Consider the following 25,595-nt stretch of genomic DNA (forward strand, 5'->3'; position numbering starts at 1 on the left):
TACGACGTCACGTTATTAAGTTGGTGCCAGCACTGTGTACGCTGATATTTCACTGAAACAACATAAGGGGCAGTTTAAATTCAAAACCGTAAAACTACCAAATTGATAATTTCACTGTTTCAAACAGGTAAACTATCAGTTATATATTTCACCGATATATTTCTATAAACAACAGGAAAGCATGTGATGAATAGAGGATATTTGTTTAGTTTACTGTAAGATCGGAATATAATTCACCGAGTGAGCACCAAAAGGTATATTTCACGAGTGGCGCAGTGTTCACAAGGTCAAATATATATCGATCTTACACTAAACTAAACAAATTTTCTTTTTATTATATGCAAAGAAACGTTTTATAAATACATTTAACCTAACACTGAATGAAAAGCGCGCCAAATAATAATACAATGTGACATCATTTACGACATCACGTCATTAAGTTGGTTCCCAGTACTGTGCACGTTGGTATTTCACTGAAACAACGTAAGGGGCTAAAATTCAAAACAGTGAAATTATCAAATTGTTTAAAACAGTGAAATTATCAGTTTTATATCACTGATATATTTCTATAAACCACCGAAAAGCATATAATAAACAGTTATAATGCATAAATCATATAAATATTGCAACAATACCTTTTTGATAACAATACAAACTTATGTCAACTAATCTCTACTTGGAAAATATAAACTGAAGTAAATCAATATTTCACTATCAAATCACATAATGACATACACTAAATATTTCAAGTGATAAATATACATGGACAAAACTTGGACTTTTTAACCATGAAAAAAGCCAACTTTTATTCAATTTATTAAACTGAAATAAAATTATTAATATTATTATATAGAATCTATCTAATATCAATTATAGAACTTTAACAGGCTAGGCTATATTTATCAAGTTCTTAAATAACATAAAGATGAAAGTTTATTCTTTATTGCTATTTACATTACAGAAATGGCATACTTAAAATGTCATGGCATTGGTTATAGGTAAAATAAAGGGATACAATATGAATGTTTTTTTGGGGCCTCCAGTTAACCATAATAATCATCATAATTATATACTTTACTGATGATAAAATCAGTAATTCTATAGATAACATTGCATGGTATGAATATTATCTAAAATGAATTTTATATCAACTTACATTTTGGAGTGGTTTTAAATTCAGAAGTGAAAATTTCACCCAGTTCAGTCTTCCCATTATCAAACTGTTCACTTTTTGCTTGAATTGTAACATCATAATTGTATCCATTCTTTAATCCTGAACTTGACAATGTTACAGATACGCCGTTAACAGTCCTAGTAAACTTTACAGTTTCTCCATCTTTAAGTACTACAATGTAGCCACTTTTGTAACCAGGGGCATTAATCCAGGCAACTTTTATACTACCACCACTGATATCTTTATCACTGTTTGAGTCATCAATTCCACTTGTTATACTTGGTTCTGAAACGAGCAAATCATTTGTTAATAAAGTCTTGTTTTTTCTCTTAAAAAAGGCAAGCAAAAAATAAATACTGCAACATTTTAGAATTTTAAGTATCAAAAAATAAAAGGAAAAATATTTTCAAAATTTTTAGGCACCTTTTAGTACTTAAACTCTAGGTAGACATCCAATTACTAAAAATGAATGCAAGTTATACCAGCTATCAAACTATTTAAATAAAACTTTTTATTGCAAAGAAGAAAAGTCACATTAACACAAAAAAAATGTATTTTGGAGACTTTTCAGCTTTAGTGAAGGAGAAAAATAGGTATCCTTCAGTACATTATTTCAGGCACCTGAGTAGAACCACCAACATTATGAAAGCTAGTTGTATAAGTTCCTAACATAAAATAGTCTAAAGTCCCTGTTGACATTCATACTTACAGAGGTGAGGGACAAGAAGTTTGAAGTCTTAACCAATGGGTCACTGACATCCCTAAATATCTAGTATATGATAATCTTCACAAACTACTGTACCAGCAAAAATAAAATTGCTATCATATGACAAGTGTTAACAACTAGAATAAGTTAAATTAAATAATCTTACTAGCAGACTGATATCTAACAACAGATGTACTACGAGAAGATCCTAGTTGTGTCCGATCGTTGATTGAGATGATTGTAACTGTATATGCTCTACCAGGATCTATTCCTCTTGTCATTGTGTATGATGTACTATTGGAAGCTAGTTCTGCTGACTCAGTGTTTACATTGTTTGTTGGTCTCCAAATCACTTTAAATCTGTTGATGTACTGTCTATAATTCTGGGGTATGGCCCAAGTAACTGTTATGTTATCAGTTTGTATAGAACTGAAGCCAACGTTACTCACTCGAAGATTTGACACTGAAAATAGTGAGAGTAAAATGATGAGGAAAGAAAAATAATTGTTCACAACTTCGTAAGTTCTTTTAAATTATATATATGTAGAAATATCTCAAAAACATCTCAAAAACATTGAAATGTTTCCAAAAGGAAATAGAATAAAATCAGAAATTAAAGTACTTGCGTTGTTCTCTACACATGCTTCAAGTTTCATAAATACTTTCAAGATTCAATCAAATTTTTAGGACTCCCAAAATATTACAGGACTTTACTGACATTCCTTTGGCAGATTGTTGCATATCTGCATCCCTCAAAGGCATATCAAATGATGATACATTAAGTTAAAATTCCTATGATAACTGCTATCTCTCCATCTTGACTAATTACAGAGTTATTGCCCTTTGTTACTTTTCCTTGTCCGGAGCATAACTTGAAAAGTACTTGTTGCAATTCAAAACAACTTCATACAATGATCAAGCGGATTAAGGGAAAGTGCAGTGCACACGAACCATAACTCTATCTAAAGAAATTACAGAGTTATTTCTCTTTGTTACTTTCCCATTGCTTTCTTTTGTCCGAACCATATTTTGAAGACTAATGGCTGGAATTCAAGATAACTTCATACAATGGTCAAGCACATTGAGAGAAAGTGCAGTGCACAAGAACCATAAGTCCATCTTGACTAATTACAGAGTTATTGCCCTTTGTTACTTTTCCTTGTCCGGAATATACTTGAAAGATACTTGTTCGAATTCAATACAACTTCATACAATCGTCAAGCATATTAAGAGAAAGTGCAGTGCATAAGAACAATAACATCATTTTGACAAAGTAGAGAGTAATTGCCCTTTGATACTTTTTCATGTCCGCAGCATTACTTGTAGGGTACTGGTTGGAATTCAAAACAACTTCATTCAATTGTCAAGTACAATAAGAGGAACTGCAGTGCACAAGAACCATAACTCTGTCCAGAGTAATTATAGAGTTACTGCCCTTTATTACTTTTATATTGCTTTTTTCTTGTCCAGAGCATTACTTGAAAACTACGAGTTGGAATTGAATACAATTTTTAACAAAAGTCTAGTATATATTTAGAGAAAGCGCAGTGCACAGAAACCATAACTCTTTTGTGACTCATTTAAGAGGCTTTGCCCTTTGTTACTTTTTATTGTCCAGTGCATAACTTGAAAATTAATGGTTGGAATTCAAAGAAACTTCATACAATGGTCAAGGGCAGTGAGATGAAGTGCAGTGCACACAAACCATAACTCTATTTGGACTAATTACTGTTATTGCCATTTGTTACTTTATTGTCCAGTGTATAACTTGAAAACTAGTAGATGAAATTCAATACAACTACACAAATGGTCAAACGCAATGAAAGGGAGTGCAGTGTACAATAACTCCATCTTCAGTATTTGTAGAGTTATTGCCCTTTATTTCTTTTCCTTGTTAGGTGCATAACTTTTAAACTTTTGTTTAGAATTCAATGAAACTTTATTCAATGGTCAAGCGCAATAAGAGGAAGTGCAGAGCTTTAGAAGCGTAACTCTTTTTGGACTAAGTACAGAGTAATTCAATTAAACTTCATCAATGGTCAACCACATTATAAGGAAATGCTACATACAAGAACCACAACTATCTTTAATTGTCCACAACAATAACTCTATTTCAGTTCTTTTGCAAGGTATTCTGTTACTAGTAATTTCCTCATTTCCAAAGCAGCATTACGGGAGTATTAATCAAATTAAGTTATAGTCTTTGTTCCTTTAGACATTTCACTTAAAGTATGACTTTCAAACAAGCTCATTTTCTGATACAGAAAAAAACAAAACCTTTCTTGCGAACAATACAACTACGAAGAATAATCCAGAATAACTATAATTATTAGGTCGATACTTTTCTTGTTGTCTTAAATTGATAACTGTGTTAAGTTCAATATTTCATTTATAAAATCTTAAAATGTTATTTAATTGATAATTTCAAGTTTTGTTTCATCTGCTTTATAATAACAATACAAGAAGCACAGCGGAGCAGCTCATAGAACTTGATAAACGCTGATACTGTAAATATACAAAAGCGCCGGAAACCAACGTTGATTTTGTCAAAATTTTACGGGAACTTGGATCTACGTAAAACAAGAAAAATGTCACATTTTATTTCATGTTATATAAATTTTGGATTCTTCTGTAATCAAGTATCAACATTTGAAGTTGCCACATTTAATCATTCAAAAACATCTTCATCAAAGCATATCAAAGTGCAATCATAAGCAATTGTCAACATTTTGGAAAGAATCCTTTTGAAACGTTGAATATGACAAGAGAAACCCCCAACATGTGTCTTGTAAGACACAGATGTTTTTCAGACAGTTTGACCAATCTTGAAGATGATACAGATTGTTTGTGGAATTGAAAATTGCACATGGCATTAACATTACCATCCGTGAGGCAAATGAAAAGACACATGTGCTTCCCTGTGTGATCTCGTTGAAATTTTCATCTGATTTTTAAAAAAAATAAAATTCTAGCTGAAGAATAACATATATCTAAGGTTTGTGTAACTTATAAATTTCATTTCTTATTCTTAGAATAAAAAATTAGTAGAATCTGTCTATGAATAGTTAGCTATGATAAATGCCATTTTCTGAAAGAAAAAATAAAAACAGTTCAAGAATCAGGCACACATGGGGGGATTTTCAACAAAAGGACCCCTAATAGTATGAAAACATTATTATTCCCAAACAGGTTTTATAAGCATTGGCCTTGTATTGTGTACAATATGTTTTAACATCAATGCTAATGACATACCCACAACATACAGACTGCACTGTATGCACATGTTTCCTTCGATATGAATGTGCTGGTCATAATGTGTTTTAACATGATTTTCTCTTTTCTCAATATTGTTTATTTTTTCAATAAAAGTGAAGGTTTTATGATTTCTATTTATAAACATCAAATAAATCAACACCAAGAGCTTATCACAGACCCTACTGGTAATAATCCTGAATAATTCTCTACCTCAACCCATATAGATATGGAAATTGACTATGAAGAATTTGTTTCAAATTACATAATTAGGAAGAAATTATGCTTCTCCAATTTAAGGAAACTGAAGTAATTAATTGCAGGGAACAAATGTAAATGTTTTGAGTTACCACAGGATGTTAGTAATGTATCAAGTATCATTGTATTTTTACAATTTCTATAACCATACTTATAGCAACCACATTTTTTTTCACTGATGAAAATATTAATAATCATAATCACAAGAATGATCCTTAGTCTATCCACATCAACCAAGTATCATCCATCTACATTTTATCCTTTTTGAGTCATGGCAGGATCTAAATTTCTTGGGACAGACAAAATGACAGACTGACAGATGGAGTGAAAACTTTAAATGATGTGAGTATTCTCCATATGATACTGTATCCACATAACAACCTAGCTTTAGTATATCTTGCAGGATCCAGATTTCTTTTAACAGACAGAATAATAAACAGACAGAGGGATGCATTAATTAACAAGATTGCATTTGTGAAAACAAGGACAACATGGTTGAAAAATACGCCCGTCATAAAAGCTTTTGATGGACATGTGGGCATGGTAGATATGCAAAGCAATTAGCTCTTAACGTGACCTTTACCTTTGAACTGGATCATATGAAGCAATACATTAATGGTGGTGAACATTTGTATAAAGTATCATAAATATATTACTATGCATGTAGGAGATATGATCCAGACAAAATCCAGGGGCAATGCCAATTTTGACACTAGGGGCAAATTTGAACAATTTTGGTAGAAAAAGAATAGATGATATTTTATACCAAATATCAAAGATTAAATAAGCCTTGTACCTTCAGAAAAGAATGTTTTTTTTTTAAGTTTTTTTTTATATGTACATATTTAATGAAATGTACATATTAAGTGAAAATTAATGACCCCCTTATAATTATTTTTGGTTGCCATGGCAACTAGATTTCAGCATGGAATCAAATTCTTTGAACAACTTTAATTTAGCCCCAAAGTTGTATCGCTATATGCCACCACATCTCACATGCTGCGTTGATATTAGAAACTAGAAATGTGTCCATAGGACACAGTTGCCCCGGCTCTCCACTGTCCACTGATGTACAGCAGGACAGTATGACAGAGGGACAGGCAAAAAACATTCTTCATGACTCCCCCCTAACTGGTTGGGGCATAAAAACAACATCCAGTTTTTCCAATGTTGCCATACTGATTTGTCCCAAATGCAGATGCACAATTACACAGATTGACCAACAGTCCTGCAAAGTTTAATGTCTCAAGGTCAAATAATTTTTAAACTGTGCAAAACAGAATTTGAAAATTGAAAATTTTCATTAAGTCAAAGACAACAACCTTAAAAGAGCAAAATGAATCCACATGCAAAACGCAAGGTGTACAGCTTCCAATGCTGATTAACATTCCTATAAAGTTTGATGGTTCTAGATCAAGCACTTTAAGAGGTACATATGACACAACAGTTTGAAACATTCTTTTGTCAAGGGCACTTACTCTACAAATTCTGATCAAGTTTACAAGCAAACCCCCAGCAGCACAATTACAAATGTTGACCAACATTTCTGTAAAGTGTCATGACTCTAAGTCAAATACTTTTTAGGCTAAGTGTGACACAAATTGAAAATTGCAAAGTTTTATTAAGTCAACGGCAATTACAAAACTCTCACAAAACTGAATTGATCAACATGCCAAACCTCAAGTGCACAACTTCACATGTTGATCAACATTGCTGTAAATTTTCATGACTTTAGATCAAATACTTTTTTGGGCTAGTCTGTTTTGCGAGACACAAGTTGAAAATTTTAAATTTTTACTTAGTCAAGAGCAATAACTTTGACAAAACTGAATCCACATGTCAAATCCCAGGCGCACAGCTTCAGATGCTGACCAACACTTTAAAGTTTCATGACTCTATGTCAAATACTTTATGAGCTATGCGCAACACATGTTGAAATATAGCAAATTTTTACTAAGCCCAGGGCAAAACTGAATAAATCAACAAACCAATCCCAGGTGCACAACTATACATGCTGACCAACATTCCAGTGAAGTTTCATGCCTCTATGTCAAGTCCTTTTTGAGGTAAACACAACACAAATTGAAAATTGCCAATGTTTACTTATTAGAGTCAAAAACTCTCACAAAAGTAAAATAATCAACAAGGGAAAACTCAAGTGCAAAACTTCAGATGCTGATCAACATTCCTGTGAATTGTGTTCACTCTAGCTCAAGCACTTTTAAAGCTACATGTGACACAACAGGAGAAGGCACACACAAACAAACAGATAGACGGACAAGGGACAATCTAAATGCCCCCACTCCCCTTACAGTTGGGGCACATAAACAAGGGAGCCATGATGGCCCTTATATCGTCCCATTTTATTTCGGCTGTGTGACCTAGATTTTGACCTGAGATGATCCCTATTTGAACTGGACCTAAAAATTATCAAAACAACCTTTCTGACCAATTTCCAGGATAATTTGACTAAAACAGTAGCTCCAAGAGTGTTAACAAGGTTTTTTCTATGTTTGGAATGGGTGACCTAGTTTTTGGTCGGAGATGACCCACATTCTAACTTGCCCTAGAAATCATCAAAACAACCTTCCTGACCAATTTCTAGGATATAAGATCAAGACTGCAGTCACAAAAGTGTTAACAAGATTTACTCCTGTGACCTATTTTTTGGCCTGAGATGACCCATATTCAATCTTAACCTTGAAAACATCAAAACAACTTTCCTGAGCAATTTCATGTAAATAGGATTCAAAACTGCAGACAGTAGATTGTTAACAAGAGTTACTATTTTTAGCTGCTGTAACCTAGTTTTTCACCCGAGATGACCAAAACCGTATCACTGGATATTTCTGTGGATAGCTAATTTCTGCGACATTTTGCGGGTCCCTTCCGATCGCAAAAATTACATTCGCAAATATAAAGTAATTTAATATGTAATTTACCTTGTTTGTCCCCTCAATTTACCTGTTAAATTAATCAATACACACACCCTGCTAGTAGCCTCTCGCTCTAGTGAAAATCGATAAGAAATGTGAGGTGTTTATAACACGTTCTCGCTGAAGTCAATATAACAAACATAGTGTATCGTGTAATAAGTCTAGCAGGCTGTAGATTAGGTATCATTTTCAGTTTTTAGCAGCAGTGTTATGTTTTACTATACCTTTTTAGCATTCTGCTTTTAACTTTTTAAATGTACTTGATGCATATATTTTATCATATGAAATACATACTTTTAAAACTTGGTACTTTACCTTTCTCTTCAAAGAACTCGCTCCCAAAAAATAAATAGAAAAATGCAAAAATTCAATTTTATAAAGGTTTTTGATGAAAAACGCAGAAATAAAACTTGCAAAAGTTAATATACCTATTTTCAGTCCCAAAATGCAAAAATTTGTATACTCAGAGATAACAAAGTATAAGGTATTCTATATTGACCTAGAAATCATCAAAACAACCCTTCTGACCAATTTTCAGGATATTTGGACTAAAGCAGAAACCCCTTCTGTTAAACAGATATTTCTATATATTTGGGCTGTGTGACCTGGTTTTTTGACCTGAGATGACCAATATTTGAACTTGACTTAGAAATTATCTAAACCACCTTTCTAGTTAATTTCCAGGATATTTAATACATCAAAACTGTAGACACTAGAGTGTAAACAAAATATTTCTATTTTTAGCTCCTGTGACCATGTTTTTGACCCAAACTTACACATAATTATTCAAACTTGACATAGAAATCATCAAAACAACCTTCCCAATTCATTTTAAAGATATTTGGATCAAAACTACAGCTAAAAGAGTGTAAACAATTTTCTCTACTTTTAGCTCCTATGGCCTATTTTATGACCTGAGATGACCCATATTCAAACTTGACCTACAAATCATCAAACACCTTTCCTGCCCAATTTCCAAGATATTTGGCCACTAGAGTGTTAACAAGATTTTCTATTTTTTAGCTCCTGTGACCTATATTTTTACCCGATATGACCCATATTCGAACTTGACCTAAAATCATTAAAACAACCTTTCTGACCAATTTCCTAAATATTTGGAATGAAACAGAAACCCCTAGAGGGTTAACAAGATAATTCTATATTGGGCTGTGTGACCTAGTTTTTGACCTGAGATGACAAATATTGAACTTGACCTAGAAATCACCTAACCAACATTTTTGATCAATTTCCAGGATATTTGGATCAAAACTGCAGCAATTAGAGAGAAAAATGATATTTCTATTTTTAGCCCCTGTGACCTAGTTCTTGACCAAAGATTACACATATTCAAATTTGACATAGAAATTCTCAAAACTACCTACCTGATCACTTTTAAACATATTTGGATCAAAACTACAGCCAAAAGAGTGTTAACAATTTTTTTAACTTTAAGCTCCTACGGGCTTGTTTTTGACCCGAGATGATCCATATTCAAACTTGACCTAGAAACTATCAAACACCCTTCCTGACCAATTTCCAAGATTTTTGGATTAAAACTGCAGCCACTAGAGTGTTAACAAGATTTTATATTTTTAGCTCCTGTTACCTATATTCGAACTTGACCTTAAATCATTAAAACAACCTTTCTGACCAATTTCCTGGATATTTTGACTGAAACAGAAACCCCTCAAGGGTTTACAAGATTTTTATATTTGGGCTGTGTTTTGACCCGAAGTGACCCATATTCCGACATGATCTAGAAACCATCAAAACAGCCTTCCTGACCAATATTTCAAGAATATTTGAATCAAAACTGCAGCCACAAGTGTTAGCAAGATTTTTCTATTTTTAACTCCTGTGACCTTAAAAGTTCATAGACACGGCTATAAAATTATTATAAGCAGTCATATCAATATGATGATTGAAGATTTTGCTAAAGTATTTATTTGCTACATAACTTCTAAATAAAAAAAAATGAGATAAAAGTAATATTCGCAAAGTGCCAATCACCATTGCAACACGATCAACGTATCACGGAGCACTTTGATTTCATTACTATAGCTACTCGGATAATAAATTGTTAAAATTGTAATTTTAACCTTAGGCACGAGTATTGGACCTGGGAAGGAAGAATATGACCAGATTGATAAAAAACCTGTGTTCATCTTAAAAGTGTCAACAAAAAAAATGTAAATAATGATCTTCTTTAAAAATATACTATAAGTTAACTTATAGTATATTTTTAAAGAAGGTCATTATTTACAATTTTTTATTTGGTTTTTGACACTTTTAAGATAAACACAGGTTTTATTATCAATCTGGTCATATTTTTTCTTCCCAGGTCCGATACTCGTTCCTGTGATTTTAACGCAAACTATCGTTTTGTTATTACGACACCATTACATGATATTTAGTGAAAGTTATGACATCAAACTCAAATAAAAAACTTGTTTATAGTCAATGAAGGTGCATAAATTATGTGTAGCAAAAATGACGTCAAATTCAAGGACGGAGCAACGTCATGTTATTTAACTTCATAGCACGGTAATATGACACCAACTGAGATTCAAATGTTTATTCTAAAAACTGAATCGACAAAAAATTGTTAAAGGCAACTTGTGTTTAAATGCCAGAACAGATTAACAGCTTTTGTTTTCCATTAACCTTTAGCACTCTATCCAGGAAATGGATGCATACACTACAGTACACTACTGCTGAGTAACACCTCAGTTTACAGCCGCCACTAACATAATTTTCACAGAAATGGTTTTACATGTATTGAGTTATTCAAATGGATATATCTACTAATCTACTCAACCAATGTTTATGACATTTGGCCACAATATAGATATAATCATATATAAACTGTGTATACAACTTTAAACATAAGCAGTTTAATTTTTTTTGTATTTAAACCATTTTGATACATAAAATTCAATAAACTCTTGAAAATAACAAGAACGTGTTTGTTAAACACAAATGCCCCCGGCTCAGATTCTTGTCAGTAACAATATTTAAAATAAAGGCTGTATGGGCAAAAGTGTAAAAATTCTATTTTAGAACTGATGACCTTGACCCAACTGACCCCTAACTCCATCCAAAGGAAGAATATTATGCAACTTATTTTCTAACCAAATATGAAATAAATCTTTCAATATATAAAGGCTGTATGGGCAAAAGTGTAAAAATCTATTTTTAGCACTGTTAACCTTGATCCAACTGACCCTTACCTCCATCCAAATGAGAATACCTCAATTTTATGTTCCTACAAAATATACAAGACATCTGACGATAGAATAAGGAAGGTTAATACACCTGTAAAAGTGTAAAAAATCTATTTTTGACATTGGTGACCTTGACCCAAATGACCTCTTACTATTAAAGGAAAAGGAAGAGGACATCCCTTGGTATGACTATTATAAACATGAAAGACATTAACTTAAAAATAAAGGCTGTATGTCTTGAGTAAAAATGTTCATATTTATTTTTTTTACACAAGTGACCTTGACATTGACATAGAGACGCCTAACGCCACAAAAAATTAGAGGATCGTTAAAGGTATCCACCTACCAAATATGAAAGATATCATTAAATAAATTAAGTAATTAGGTAAATTTTTTTTGATAAATCCAACTTGGTGGAATAGGTTAACCATAGAAGGCCCTATTTTCAAAGTGATAAAAAGGGAAATTACTGGGAAAATGGATGGCACATTTATATAACTTGGCAATATCATGTACATTGTATTGATAAGTAAGTGTGAAAATTATTAAGCCATTAGTTCAGATAGAACATAAGATATTTCCAACTTGCCGCTTTAGGTTAACCATTATTCATTTTCTACGTGCTGAAAAGGGCCATAACTTGGTGCAAATGGAAGCCATAGTTATGTAACTTGCTCAGATAATATACTTTGTATGGATTAGTAAGTGTGTAAATTATGAAGCCATTGGTACAGGTAGAACTTAAGAAAAATCCAACTTGCCGTTCTATTTTAACCTCGTACGGACAGACGGACGAACGGACGTTCTCACAGGACAGTAATTATTTGGCTACTCTTTTGTTCTCTCTATTGTTCTTTTTAGCCACACAAAAGAAAATAGCCACATAAAAGCATTACGGAATGAATGACATCAAAGAGAAAGAACAGTTACCTATTGTCCCCCTAGCCACATAATTACTCTCCTGTGAGTGCGGACAGACGGACGGACAGACGGACGGACGGACGGACGGAGAGACGGTTCAATTACTATATGCTCGGAAGGCATAAAAAATGTTTGTCATTTATTCAAACACCTTTATCATGTTTATTGTAGTTTAGTAATATTCTTTGACTGGTGCAGTTCCTGTGTGCATAATACATGGTATGCTACATGTGTGTGCCACCTTTCGAAGCATGGACATGGACACATAGGCTCCTCACACTGTTTGCATATATACTGTGTTTGGTGACGTTTATGTTTTCTGTCAGAACAAACTGAGCAGTCTGATTTTGATCTCTTTCCACCCAACAACAGACCACTGTTCAGTCCAATAGTGGTCTTTTATAGTGTCTCAGCATACCACGTACAATTTTCAAACGGAACATTTCAGCATTGGTTCTTTTCCTAGACTGTGCTCTCCAAATTATAAGAGCATTACAGAAACAAATCTCTAGCAAGTAGAAAAAAACTTTTTTTCACCACTTACACCATCTGTGCAATACAGTATAGAAAGTCATGGCCTGATTGGCACGGTCAATCCCGCCCATGTGTTTAGAATATGCTTGCACTGCGCATGGCTTGTCAACTTCTCTCACATGATCATTACCTCTTTTTGATCTAACTTGTTTCTTTTAGGTATCTGCTGAATGAACAGTGGTTATCAGATTCACAACTTTTCTGTCCCATAAGCCCCTATCTGATTGTCAGCCAGATCTTTGAAAAGTGCAGGGGAACTGAAAAAAATGTCCATGTATATGATATGGCCCTTATGTAGCAAAGGTTGAGCTATATACACAACTACCAAAGCATCTCCCGGGGATCCATGCCAGAGAGGTAACTGGATTTGAAGTCATCAACACTAACCCCTCGACCATGGAGGCGGTACGTCACTGTCTGTGAATATTTGATAATTGCATTTGATAATTGCATTTAAAACGTCATCTACCAATAGTCTAGAACTGCGTTGATTGAATCTCTGTGCCATGTTTACATGTATCGCTAAGATATGATAATAAAATGCTTTTTATGCCCCCACAAAGTGGGGGGCATATAGCGTTGCACTTGTTCGTCCATCTGACCGTTTGTCCCAAAATCTTGTGAACGCAACTCCTCTTAAACCGCATGGCAGATTTTGCTTTAACTTCCAGGGATGAGCAACCTTAATGTGAAGATGGTTGTAAAGAACGGAATTTTTGCTGCGACCAAATTTAACAGAACTATGGCCCTTTGTTGATTTTTTCACTATATACCATATAGAAATTTTGTGAACGCAACTCCTCTAATACCGGATGGCAGATTTTGCTTAAACTTCCAGGGATGAACAACCTTAATGTGAAGATATAAGTGAAGGAAGGCATTTTTGCTGCGACTAAATTTAACAGAATTATGGCCCTTTGTTGATATTTTCACTATATAACATATATATGTTGTCAGTGGGGGCATCCGTGTCCTTTGGACACAGTTTTAGATATTGGTTATTTTCAAGTTTTTCTATCAAAACGGAAGAAAAAATATAAACAAGAATTGTACATGTGCTAGCATCGGTTAACGGGAAGGATAAGTGCAGCCGAGGCTTGAATACAACAGCGCAAAATTCAAACAAGTTTCGGCGATTAAATCGCCAATAGTGGTAATGTATAAGACAATATTGACGACTTATCAATGGAAGTGGTACACGATAAATATTTCCGGGTGATTTTAGTTGCTGGTAGAGTGCTAAAGGTTAATTATGAATGTAAGTCTTACAGAAAAAATTGAAACAACTTTATGTGTTTGTTCATAAATGCATGTTTTTATTTGAAAGCTTAAGAACACAAGAGGGTTATGATGGCCCTGAGTCGCTCACCAGCAACAACTTCTTTTCAGTGTTGGAAATTATCCATTGTCAATATTTTCTGATATTTAATTTGAGCCAATCAAATTAATATGAGCAAACTTGATAAAAGACTACCTAATTATATCAAGTTTGGTGATCATCTATCAATTCTTTCAGTAAGAAATGATGTTCAAAGGTTTTCTATTTTTGTCTTTAATATTTAATTAATATGAGCAAATTTGATAAAAGCGTACCTAAAAATGCTACAGACAAAGTTTGGTGATCATCCATCAATTAGTTCTGTAGAAATAAACATTAAAGGTTTTTTTTATTTTTAGCTTTAGCGGCCCCTATAAGGGGCCAATCATATAAATATGATCAAACTTGATAAAAGACTACCTAAGAAAGCTACAGACAAAATTTGGTGATCATTCATCAATAAGTTCCATAGAATAAGACGTTTAAAGCTTTTTCTATTTTAGCTCTAGCCACCCCTAAAAGGGGCCAATCAAATTAATATGAGCAAATTTGATAAAGGACTACCCAAGAATGCTACAGACAAAGTTTGGTGATCATCCATCAATTAGTTCTGTAGAAATATACTTTTTTAAAGGTATTTCTATTTAGCTTTAGCTGCCCTTAAAAGGGGCCAATAACATTAATATGCGCAAATTTGATAAAAGACTATCTAAGAATGATAGAGACAAAGTTTGGTGATCACCCATCCATTAGTTCTGTAAAAGAAGATGTCTAAAGGTTTTTTCTATTTTTAGCCCTAAAGACCCCTTAAAGGTGCCAATTAAATTAATATGAGCAAATTTGATATCACACTACCTAAGAATGCTACAGACAAAGTTTGGTGATCGTCAATCAATTACTTCTCTAGATATAGATAAATCTGCCCAGCAGTTTCAGAGAAGGAGACGATTGTTGACGCATGACGACGGACGCCGGAGTATCCCCCTATGATACTAATAGCTCACCCTGAGCCTTCGGCTCTGTTGAGCTAAAAACTGTAAACATAAAGCCATTGAAACACTTACTTGGCCTGCAAGTTCCGGCTATAGCAAAACCATTGTCATCGTAGTAAGAACTTCTACAAATACATATACTTCCAGTTGCACATTCAACATTTGTATCCTTGCATGTTGTCCTTGCATCTGCACATGATATTCCTAAATCCGCCACTAGAGGAAAGTTTTACTTAGTTGCATTGGATAATACATAATGCATATGTTCACACATATATAAACACTAAGGTTACTATGCAAGCTGAGTTGGAATCACTACTTTAAGAATGATAAAGAAGCAAGTGTTTGAAGACTCATGTATACAACTCATAAAATAAAGAAGTTACACTAAAAATGTTTAATAAGGAACATTCAACATTTAAAGGAAAATAAATTCTATAAATATAGGTTCTTGCCTTATGAGGCTTATTACAATGTTGCCATTAGGAATTATTAGGAACATGAAAATTCCGTAAAACGGATAACTGCCCCCACCCTGAATTGGCCCCACCGGTGAATTGCGCCCCCGGACAGTTGCTCACTATAATGTAAAACAAGACAGATAATTGCCCCCACCCCCAAAAAAAACTTTAAAGGGGAGAATTGCCCCCCTCCCCAATATTACAGATATCGTATCTGTAAGTTAAAATTTGGTGTACTGATTGACAAAAAGTTCGGAAGCCGATTGTCGTTTGTAGGTACATATAAAGTGCACATTGAGTCTCAGTTTGCAAACAATGTTTAACACCTTTACATTTTAATTGATACTGCCTTGTCCTTAACCCATTACTTCATGAGCATTTTGTGAAAAATGGCTGTTTTCATTGAAAAGTCTCCAGTTACAAGTTCAAATTGCTTTCTTTAAAACTATCAAAAATGCTTCAGTACTAATCAAACTTGGCACAAATGTTGACTAGACCATTGCCTTTGTAACGACGTGCTCAGTCTAAAATTTCCTGTTACCATGGCAACGACGGGACATCTCAAAATTGCCAAAAATCACTATTTTGCATTGATTTTTTCCATCATAATTGATTTCAAAGTGCTGCAACTTCTCAATGGATTGAGAAAGAGTCAAAGGCTTTTCAGCGTTGGTTACATGTGACCTTATGATCGATCTGGGGTCATTTTTAGCCTCTCACAAGTCCAAAATTTTCTTAGTGATGAGGGAAACTACCACTCCCCTTCAAACACCCCAAACAGAGGGCCACTTCCCCCTTCTGACAACCCCCTTATGTATCTTTTGGATAGGAGGCCGCGCCGAAAAAGTGGTCACTTTTTTAAGCAACATTTCTCACACAAAACAAGTGTTGGGGGCCTAAATAAGGCATTTTTTTCACCATTTGGGACAACAAATAGGGGGCGGGGCTGTGTGAAAAAGACGTTAAAAGGTATATAGGTGTATATCGGATAATGGGTTAATTGCTGCTTATAACAATAATAATAGGAACTGCATACTTATATAAACTGCATCAAAACACATCAATTTACCATAAACATATTAACAGTTTCTGCAATAAAACATTTTAAATATTGCATTTCATTACATCTTTTGTATTAGCCTTTGCCTTATCTAGTTTTGTTGACAAGGAGTGGGTGCGGGGCAATTTTGTCCGCAATTTTGTCACAAAAACATATGTCTCCCAAAACTAGGTATGGCATGATCACTAATGTGTTTTGTTTGTAGAAACCCTGCAAGCAGTTCAGCCAGTGAAAGCCAGACAAGATGTTTTATATAAAGCTCTGGTAGCCATTTTGTGCCCGCATTATGCACAACTAGGTATGGTACTGATCACTTTTGTAAAGTTTCATTGAAATCCCGTGAGCTGCGTTTGACCAGTGAAAACCGGACATGATTTTTCTATTTTATAGCTCTGGTGGCATTTTGTGCAGCCAAAGGGAACATAATGGCAATGTGCACAACAAGGGATGGTATTGATCAATCCTATTTCCCTGTGAAATAAGGGCAACATATTTCTATCTTTAGCTTTTCAGGTGTCCTTTTTGTGCAGCGAAGCAGAAAGTGCCGGCAATATGCACAACCAGGTATGGTTCTGGTAACTCCTGTGAAGTTTCATTTAAATCCAAACAGGAGTTTGACCTGTGAAAGCCAGAGAAGATTTTTCTATTTACAGCTAGCGAAGTTGAACAGGCCCGTGAAATGCATCACTAGGGATGGTACTGATCACTCCTGTGATAACGTTTCATTGAAATCCTGCAAGAAAATTGACCTGTAAAAGCCAGCTATTTTAGGAGACAATATTTGTAAGTGTCATAAAAAGTGAAGATAATAAATACTCAGGCGTGACAGTTATTCCAAAAAACAATTTATTAAGTACTCTTTCTGGTGCAATATTTCATTTACTCAATTTTATTACATTCACGCAGAACTTAAAACGTTTTATGTAATGAAACTTGACTTCACATGACTTAAATATCAATTGCATATCTCAATAAACCACACTCTAACAATTGCTTGGTGCACCTTTTCCATCAACAAACAAACAAGGCAGTCTGAAGGACAGCTAAATCCCTTTCCGCAGCAGACATGAATGAGTAATTTCTTACCTTTGAATAACAATTACCTTCATGTTGTACCTTGCATATCATAAGTACATTTGCTCAACACAAACGTCTGTTTCAGTTATTGACCATTTAACTTCAATATTTAGATGTAAATTATCCAATTTTGTTTGAATTTTATCTAATTTTCTTAGACTTTCAGGATAGTGACCTGAATATTGCAATCCTCACATTATGTCATTCTTATGACTATTTGTGCAAAGTAAATATAAAAACTTTTCAATAGTTTAAAAATTGAAAATCGAGCAAACACGATCAAGATTGCATTTGTGAAAAATGCTATTCCACTGCATTAATACAACACTAACACTTAATATTAGTGTAGGAACACTGTCAGAAGACTTTTTCTGCTTCTATGCTCTGATATCAAAGTTCAAATTTACATCTTAAACTGTGCACATGGACACATTCATGGCTATACATCAAAGAATAAGAAAGTAGGTCACTTGTCAAAAACTAGGTCAGATGCATGCATTATATTAAAATTCAATTTTACATCTTAAATGTGCACATGGTCCAAATTTCATTGCTGTACATCAAAGGACAAGAAAGTAGGTCACAGTCCCCTTGTGCAAGGCAAACTTTTGACTCAATGGTTTCATTCAAACAATCTTAGTTAGTTTAAACATATTTTTTTTCAATATTTTACATTTTATATGTACATGTATATAATTGTTACACAAAAATGAAAGGTATTAAAACGAAACAAATTATAGAATTCCTCTCCCTATCAAACAATCTTGACACAGGCCCTAGGGACAATGTTTCATGTCAAATATCTAAGTTTTAACTTTCTCTTATTAAGAAAACATTTTTTCTTTCTCTTTTTTCAATTTGATATAATGAAAATCAATGACCCCCTTGGGGCAGGGCCAATGTTGACCCCAAGGCTATGATTTGAACAATCTTGGTAGAGGTTCACTTCACAATGTTTCATGCATAATATTTATCAGGGCCAAATTTAAAACTAGAAGCAAAACTTAGGAAGAGGACCTGTAGATGATATTATATACCAAAAATCAAAACTCTAAGCCTTGTACAAGAGAGAATTTAAAAGTTCTTACTATATGTATATAGTGAAAAACAATGACCTTGAGGCAGTGCCAATTTTTACCCTTGGGCTATAATTTAAACAATCGTGGTAGAGGTCAACTACACAGTGTTTCATACAAAATATCTAACCTCTAGCTTTTGTCAATTCAGAAAAGACAACTTTTTAAGTTTTACTATATACATATAAGGAAAACCAATGACCCCTAAGGATGGGGGATGTTGACACTAGAGGCAAAATCTGAACAACTTTGGTAAAGGACCTACAGAAGATACCATATACCAAATTTCAATGCTACAAGCTTTGAACCTTCAGACAAGAATTTTTTTCTAGTTTTTTTTTCTATATGTAATTAGTGAAAATCAATGACCATTGGGCAAGGCCAATTTTGACCCATTTGCTTTAATTTGAAATCTCCGTACAGGTCAACTATGCAATGCCTCATGCAAAATATTTATAATTGCTTTTGGATTCCATGACAACCAGGTTTCTGCATGGAATAAAATTCTTTGAAAAACTTTGGAAACCCTTCAGCCAAGGAACAATTTGCCAAGTTTGGTTGAAATTGGACTAGTGGTTTTTCTCAAGAAGATTTTTTAAGTTAAATAAATCTATGTCACAAACACATGCATGCACACACACGTAGATGTTTTCACATTGGATGTCTGATTCGGATATCCAGATGCCCTTTCGGCTCCAGATGACATCCCTACTTAATAGCAGTGTGGTCATAAGACAGCATTTAATAGCAGTGTGGTCATTAGGCGGCATTTTACTGAATAGTAAAATTAAAAGCTTAACTAAAGAATCCTTAACTGACTTACTTGAACATGTTTTACTTGAAAAACCTGACCTACACATACAGGTGAAATCAGCAACCTTATCTGTACAACTGCCTCCATTCAGACAGGGATTAGGAGAACAATCATCTATATCTGAAAAGAGAAAAACAAATTGATATATAGAGCTTTCTATACTCACTGTAAAATACTTTTTCATCCTAAAGCTTACTGGAACTAAAGCACTGCAAAGACAGGGCAATTATAAGCCTGAATGTAAATTTATTTGAGTATTCAAAATAATATTTCAATAAGAAAAGAGACCCAATCACGACTTGTCTGAACAATGTTTTCTCTTAATTATTCTTATGATCCTACATGACCTCCAGGGTGGAAGAAGTTTTTACCCTAGGTGCATAATTCATACAAGAAACATGGCAATGCAACAAAACCAGGTTTTCAATTATCACTATGTTTGAAAGTTCTGTTGTCATTGGAATATAAATAGAAAAGTTATCATAAGAGATTAACTTTTACCTAAGCTTTATATACACCAAGTTTTATTGAAATATCTCATTCCAAACTCTTGTCCAGAAATGTATTTTCTTTTTTTTTAATAACAGTGACCTTAACCCAGCAGGCCCAAAAGAAATCATAAGTTAGGTTTTTACATAACCTTGCTCTTCACCAAGTTTCATTGAAATATTTCAGTTCAAACTCTAGTTATTGACGAGAAATTTATTTTCTATTTTAGTAAAAGAGCCTTGACCTTGACACAGGGGGTCAAAAAGCAATTATAAGTGTTTAAATAACCTTGCTCTACACCAATTATTTTTGAAATATTTTAATTCAAACTAAGTTATTGACAAGAAACTGATTTCCTATTTTTAGTAGAAGTAACCTTGACCCAAGAGGCCCAAAATCAATTGTAAAAAGGTTTTTACATAACCTTGCTATACACCAAGTTCATTGAAAGATTTCAATTCAAACTACTGTTATTGACCAGAAACTGATTCTCATTTTTATTGTTAAACAGTAACCTTGACCCAGGAGGCCAAAAGCAATTGTTAGCTAGGTCTTTACATAACCTTGCTATACCCAAAGTTTCATTGAAATATCTCATTCTAAACTCTAGTTATTGACCAGAAACTGATTTTAATTTTAAACATTGACCTTGACCCAGGAGGCTAAAAGCAATCGTTAGCTTGGTATTTACATAACCTTGCTATACACCAAGTTTCATTGAAATATCTCATTCCAAACTGATTTTCTATTTTGAGTAGCAATGACCTTTACCCTCAGGGGCCAAAAGCAATTGTTAGGAAAAGACCTCTATAAGCATTGTATGCTTTCAGATCTGATCCTTTTTCAGCATTGTCAGATCTGATCCTTTTTCAGCATTGTATATCATAAATCTAATGATTGCATGATATGTTTGTGTGAAAATGTTTCAAATAAAATATGTTTGAAGTAGTAAGGTCTTTTCATATGCTTGTCTAACACCAAGTTTAACTGAAATATCTTATTCCTTTGAGAATAAAAGGAGAAGTTGCGCACAGAAGGAAATTTTCACAATATAAATATTCCATATAAGGAAAGAAACAAAGGGCCATAAATCAGGAAAAAAAAATCAAGTAATAAACCCTGACAAAATGCCCAAGGTCACTTGATGACATAGCTTCTGTGAAAGTTTGGTCTAAATTCCTTAAGAAATGAAGGAGAAGTTGTGCACAGAAGAAATCTTTCACTATACCTTCTATATAAGGAAAATAACAAAGGGCCATAATTAGGTCAAAAATTATCAAATTGCAAACAAGCTAATGTGGTGTTATGCTACATTCCAAATATCTTAAGTTTAGACATTATTTTCTAGGCAGAAGATTTTTATCATTTCCCTAGATACCAGCTCTAAGTCTTGCACTTTCAAAAGAGATTTTTAAGTTTATACTATATATGACTTTTAGTTATTTTTACTATATACATAAAAGGAAAATGAATGACCCCCTGGGGCGAGGCCTATTTTGACCCAAGGGCTATAATTTGAACATTTTTTATAGAATTTCATTAGCTGATGTTACACACAAAATATATAAGCTCTACACCTTGCACTTTCAGAGAAGATTTTTTACAATATACATACAGTAAAACTTGTATTAAGCGAAACACCCTAAACGGTCGCTAAATAAAAGGTCTCTTAAGATAAAGCATGATAAAAAGTCAAAATTTATAATTGACATCTTTCTTTTGCAGTGGGAATGTTTTTCAACTTCAATAATATAAATGTATAATAATTAGAACGCTCCGATAATCTAAATGGATGCAAATGTAAACAAGAGTCCGGTTTGAGCCGGGTGATGCTCCCCGAATAGGTTTTGGACACGTTAAAGTACACTTCTTGTAGTTTCAGAGTTATGTCCGTGGAAAAAGTTCAATGTGCAATTATTTCAAAATTAGGCAAGGCAGAGTTACTGTTCAATGCATTGCACTTCTAATCAATGTGATCTATCAACCTTCAAAGTTTCTTGATGATATCTCTTATGATTTCCGAGTTATGTCCCGGACAACTTCAAAAAGTTAAAATAAACAAAGGGCAATAACTCCAGAATTAGTCCAGGCAGAGTTATGATTCTTGTGCACTGCACATCTACCCATTAAGATATATCTACCTACAAAGTTTCATGTTGATATCTCTTATAGTTTTACAGCTATGTCCTGGAGAAGATTTTTCTTAAAGGGGAGATAATTCAAAAATGAGGCTCAACAGAGTTATGATTCTTTTGCACTGCACCTCTACTCAATTAGATCTATCTACCTACAATGTTTCATCTTGATATCTCTTATAGTTTTAGACTTATGTTCCGGACAAAGTTCAAAGTGTTAAAATTAACAAAGGGCAATAACTCCAAAATTAGGACAAAAAAAGTTATTGTTCTTATGCACTGCACATCTACCCATTGAGATCTATTCACCTACAAATATGATAAACAAGATCGACAAGGAAAGGCGGCATTCAATGAACGCAGCCCCCACCCGACCCAGCAACAAGCGCCAGCGGCAAGGAGCCCAGGAGGACCCCAAAGAAAAACAGGACAGGGCACAAGGCAGAGTACGGGCAGGCAAACCACTACATCAGAATACATAATTAGTAACTTATAAGGAACTAAAACAAAAAAATAAATGATTTAATATAAGGCCCATAATGTCAAAAGGCACAGGGGAAGGGGACATGAGACACGGGGAAGGGGGGGGGATAAAATAAATAAAAACTAGGGACAAAGGGAAGATACTTACCGTAGACGAGAAAATTTTATGAAACAAAGTTTCATGTTGATATCTCTTATAGTTTAAGAGTTATGCCCGGGACAAGATTTTTCTATAAGGGGAGTTCTTTGACACTGCACTCCCCCTCAATGCCCTCTACCACTGTATGAAGTTTCAACAAATTATCTCCAAGGGTTTTCAAGTTATGCTCCGGACAAGACAACGGACGGACGGACGGACAGACGGACAAGGCGCCGACTATATGCTTCCCCGAAATTTTTCGGGGAGCATTAAAAATAACTTTCTAATATTTATTAACAAATCAGTTTTGATACATTACGTACATGTTTGACATTTTTCCAGAATTTTTAAACTTTTCTGTTGTATTTCCATGTCTGAAACACCAAAACCCTGATAAGTGAAGCTTTTTTTTAGTGCATTTTTCATTTGAAATAAACAAACTACCTCTGATTGTAACGATTAATTTAATTGCTGATTAAGTTCAAGGTCAATGCAGTGCAGTCTAAATATCAACAGCTAAGCGTATACACCATCTGAGTAGCGGCGGAGTGTTGCATTGTTTTATCGATATTATTGGATAATACACGTCACGCGTATATCTACCTTTATTTGCATACACTTAAACGGTTTGGCAAATAGAGTTTTTCACACATCTATATATATTGTTTTGATTGTTGACACTTGTGACATTACAAGGCGGCGTTCTCTAAAATCAATTACTTGAAAGGTAAAAGTGGCCGTTTAATGAAAAAATTGATCTCAATTGGCTGATTAATTAGCGGTCGTTGGTCACGTTGAGCAAAAGTCGCTTAATACGTTGAAAATATAGAGAGAAAACGAACGGGGGAATTGAAAGTGGCCGCATAAGACAAAGGTTGCTTAATACAAGTGGTCGCATGGGCAAGTTAGACTGTATTAGGAAAATAAATGACCCCCCTGGGGGGAGGCCAATTTTGACCCCAGGGCTGTAATTTTAACAATTTCTGGAAAGTTTCATTAGATGATGTTACATACAAAAATCTAAGCTCTACTCCTTGCACTTTCAGAGAAGAAGATTTTTAAAAGTTTTCATATCAAAAATCTTTTTTAGCCCTCCTGACCTACATGTTCGATTGAGCAGAACCATTTGATCAATTTAAGTAGAGCTTTATGCCAGGAACATCCCAGGAAAATTTGTCCCAGTGGTTTCTGAGAAGTCGTTTGTATAAAAAAAATTGACGATTGGCACACTGACGTCCAGCCGAAATCGAAGAAAGGGCCATTTCTTTTGTTATTTTCTTTTCTTCAATAGAGGGCCAATGGCCCCTAACCCTATTGTTACAGAACTAACTTTTATGTTTTCTTTTGTTCTGTTAACAGTTAAATGGCCCCCTATCCCTATTCAGTTATGCGGACACACTGACCGATGATGGACGCTGGACAAATTGTGATCACAAAAGCTAACCTTCCTTACATTGTGCTCAGGTCAGCTAAAAATAACTAAATACAATAAATACTTAAAAAAGCATTTTCCTAGAAAACTAATATATGCTTTGTCTGCAATGAACAAGAGCCGGTTGAACCGGGTGATGCTCCCCGAATAGGTTTTGGACACAGGAAGGTATACCTCTTGTAGTGTCAAAGTTATGTCACAGACAAAGTTCAAAGTGTAAAAACAAGGTAGCACCTGACACGTCCTCTCAATATGGTGATCATTTCTGTGAAAAAGTTTTAAATCAGATTTTAAAAAACAAAGTTATAGGCTGGACACAATTTTGCTGCAAGGTCATGCTGTGACCTTCATGGTAGCGACACAAATGTTGCGCGCGACACGACGTAGTCTCAATATGATGATCATTTCTGTTACAAAGTTGTAAAATTCGACTTCAAATAACAAAGTTATAGGCCGGGCACTATTTTGCTACAAGGTCATGCCGTGACCTTGACCTTCAAGATAGCGATCAAAATTTGCACACAACACGTCGTTTCAATATGGTGATCATTTCTGTGAAATAGTTGTAAAATCCGTCTTCAAAGAACAAAGTTATGGGCCAGACACGATTTTGCTGCAAGGTCATGCTGTGACCTTGACCTTCAAAGAAGCGACCCAAATGTTGCGCGCGACACATCGTCTAAATATTGTGATCATTTCTGTGAAATAGTTGTAAAATCCGACTTCAAAGAACGAGTTATGGGCCGGACAAGAATTCAGGAAAACATACCGACGGACAGACTGACAGACAACCCAGCGACTATATGCTCCCCCAGGTACATAAAAATATATTATGACTATGTTTCCGACATACCTTCTGTAATAAATAGCAAAATGTTAACATTATAATTAATAATCCATGTAACCAAGTTTTACAGTTGAATTTTGGTAAGTCAAAGTTGAAGGGGCGTGCGTAAAAACGTCGACACATCAGGACTTCAACTCATTAATACACGCCCGGCAAACTGTCGCTCCACTTCAAAATTGTGGTGCACGGTAAAAGGAGCGAACAGCATTTCCGAGATAGAGCGGAAGGCCGATTTAAACGGATAACTGTAAATATTGTCTATGTTTT

The 25,595-nt window shown here is 34.3% G+C and overlaps 1 protein-coding gene across 1 annotated transcript in view; it reads right to left on the bottom strand.

Moving 5' to 3' along the window:
* Nucleotides 1-20,019, bottom strand: part of LOC132716207 (phosphatidylinositol phosphatase PTPRQ-like) — a 39,411-nt gene extending 19,392 nt beyond the window's left edge. The window contains exons 1-4 of the mRNA XM_060699457.1: nt 19,813-20,019; nt 15,388-15,531; nt 2,047-2,343; nt 1,157-1,459 (exon numbers count right to left, since the gene is read on the bottom strand). Coding sequence (XP_060555440.1) covers nt 1,157-1,459; nt 2,047-2,343; nt 15,388-15,531; nt 19,813-19,987 — 919 coding nt within the window. The 5' untranslated portion in view covers nt 19,988-20,019. The remainder of the gene's footprint in view (nt 1-1,156; nt 1,460-2,046; nt 2,344-15,387; nt 15,532-19,812) is intronic.
* Nucleotides 20,020-25,595: the final 5,576 nt, after the last annotated feature.

This window comes from Ruditapes philippinarum, unplaced genomic scaffold (assembly GCF_026571515.1).
Source record: "Ruditapes philippinarum isolate M1 unplaced genomic scaffold, ASM2657151v2 ctg5740_1_1_1_1, whole genome shotgun sequence".
Taxonomy (NCBI): domain Eukaryota; kingdom Metazoa; phylum Mollusca; class Bivalvia; order Venerida; family Veneridae; genus Ruditapes; species Ruditapes philippinarum.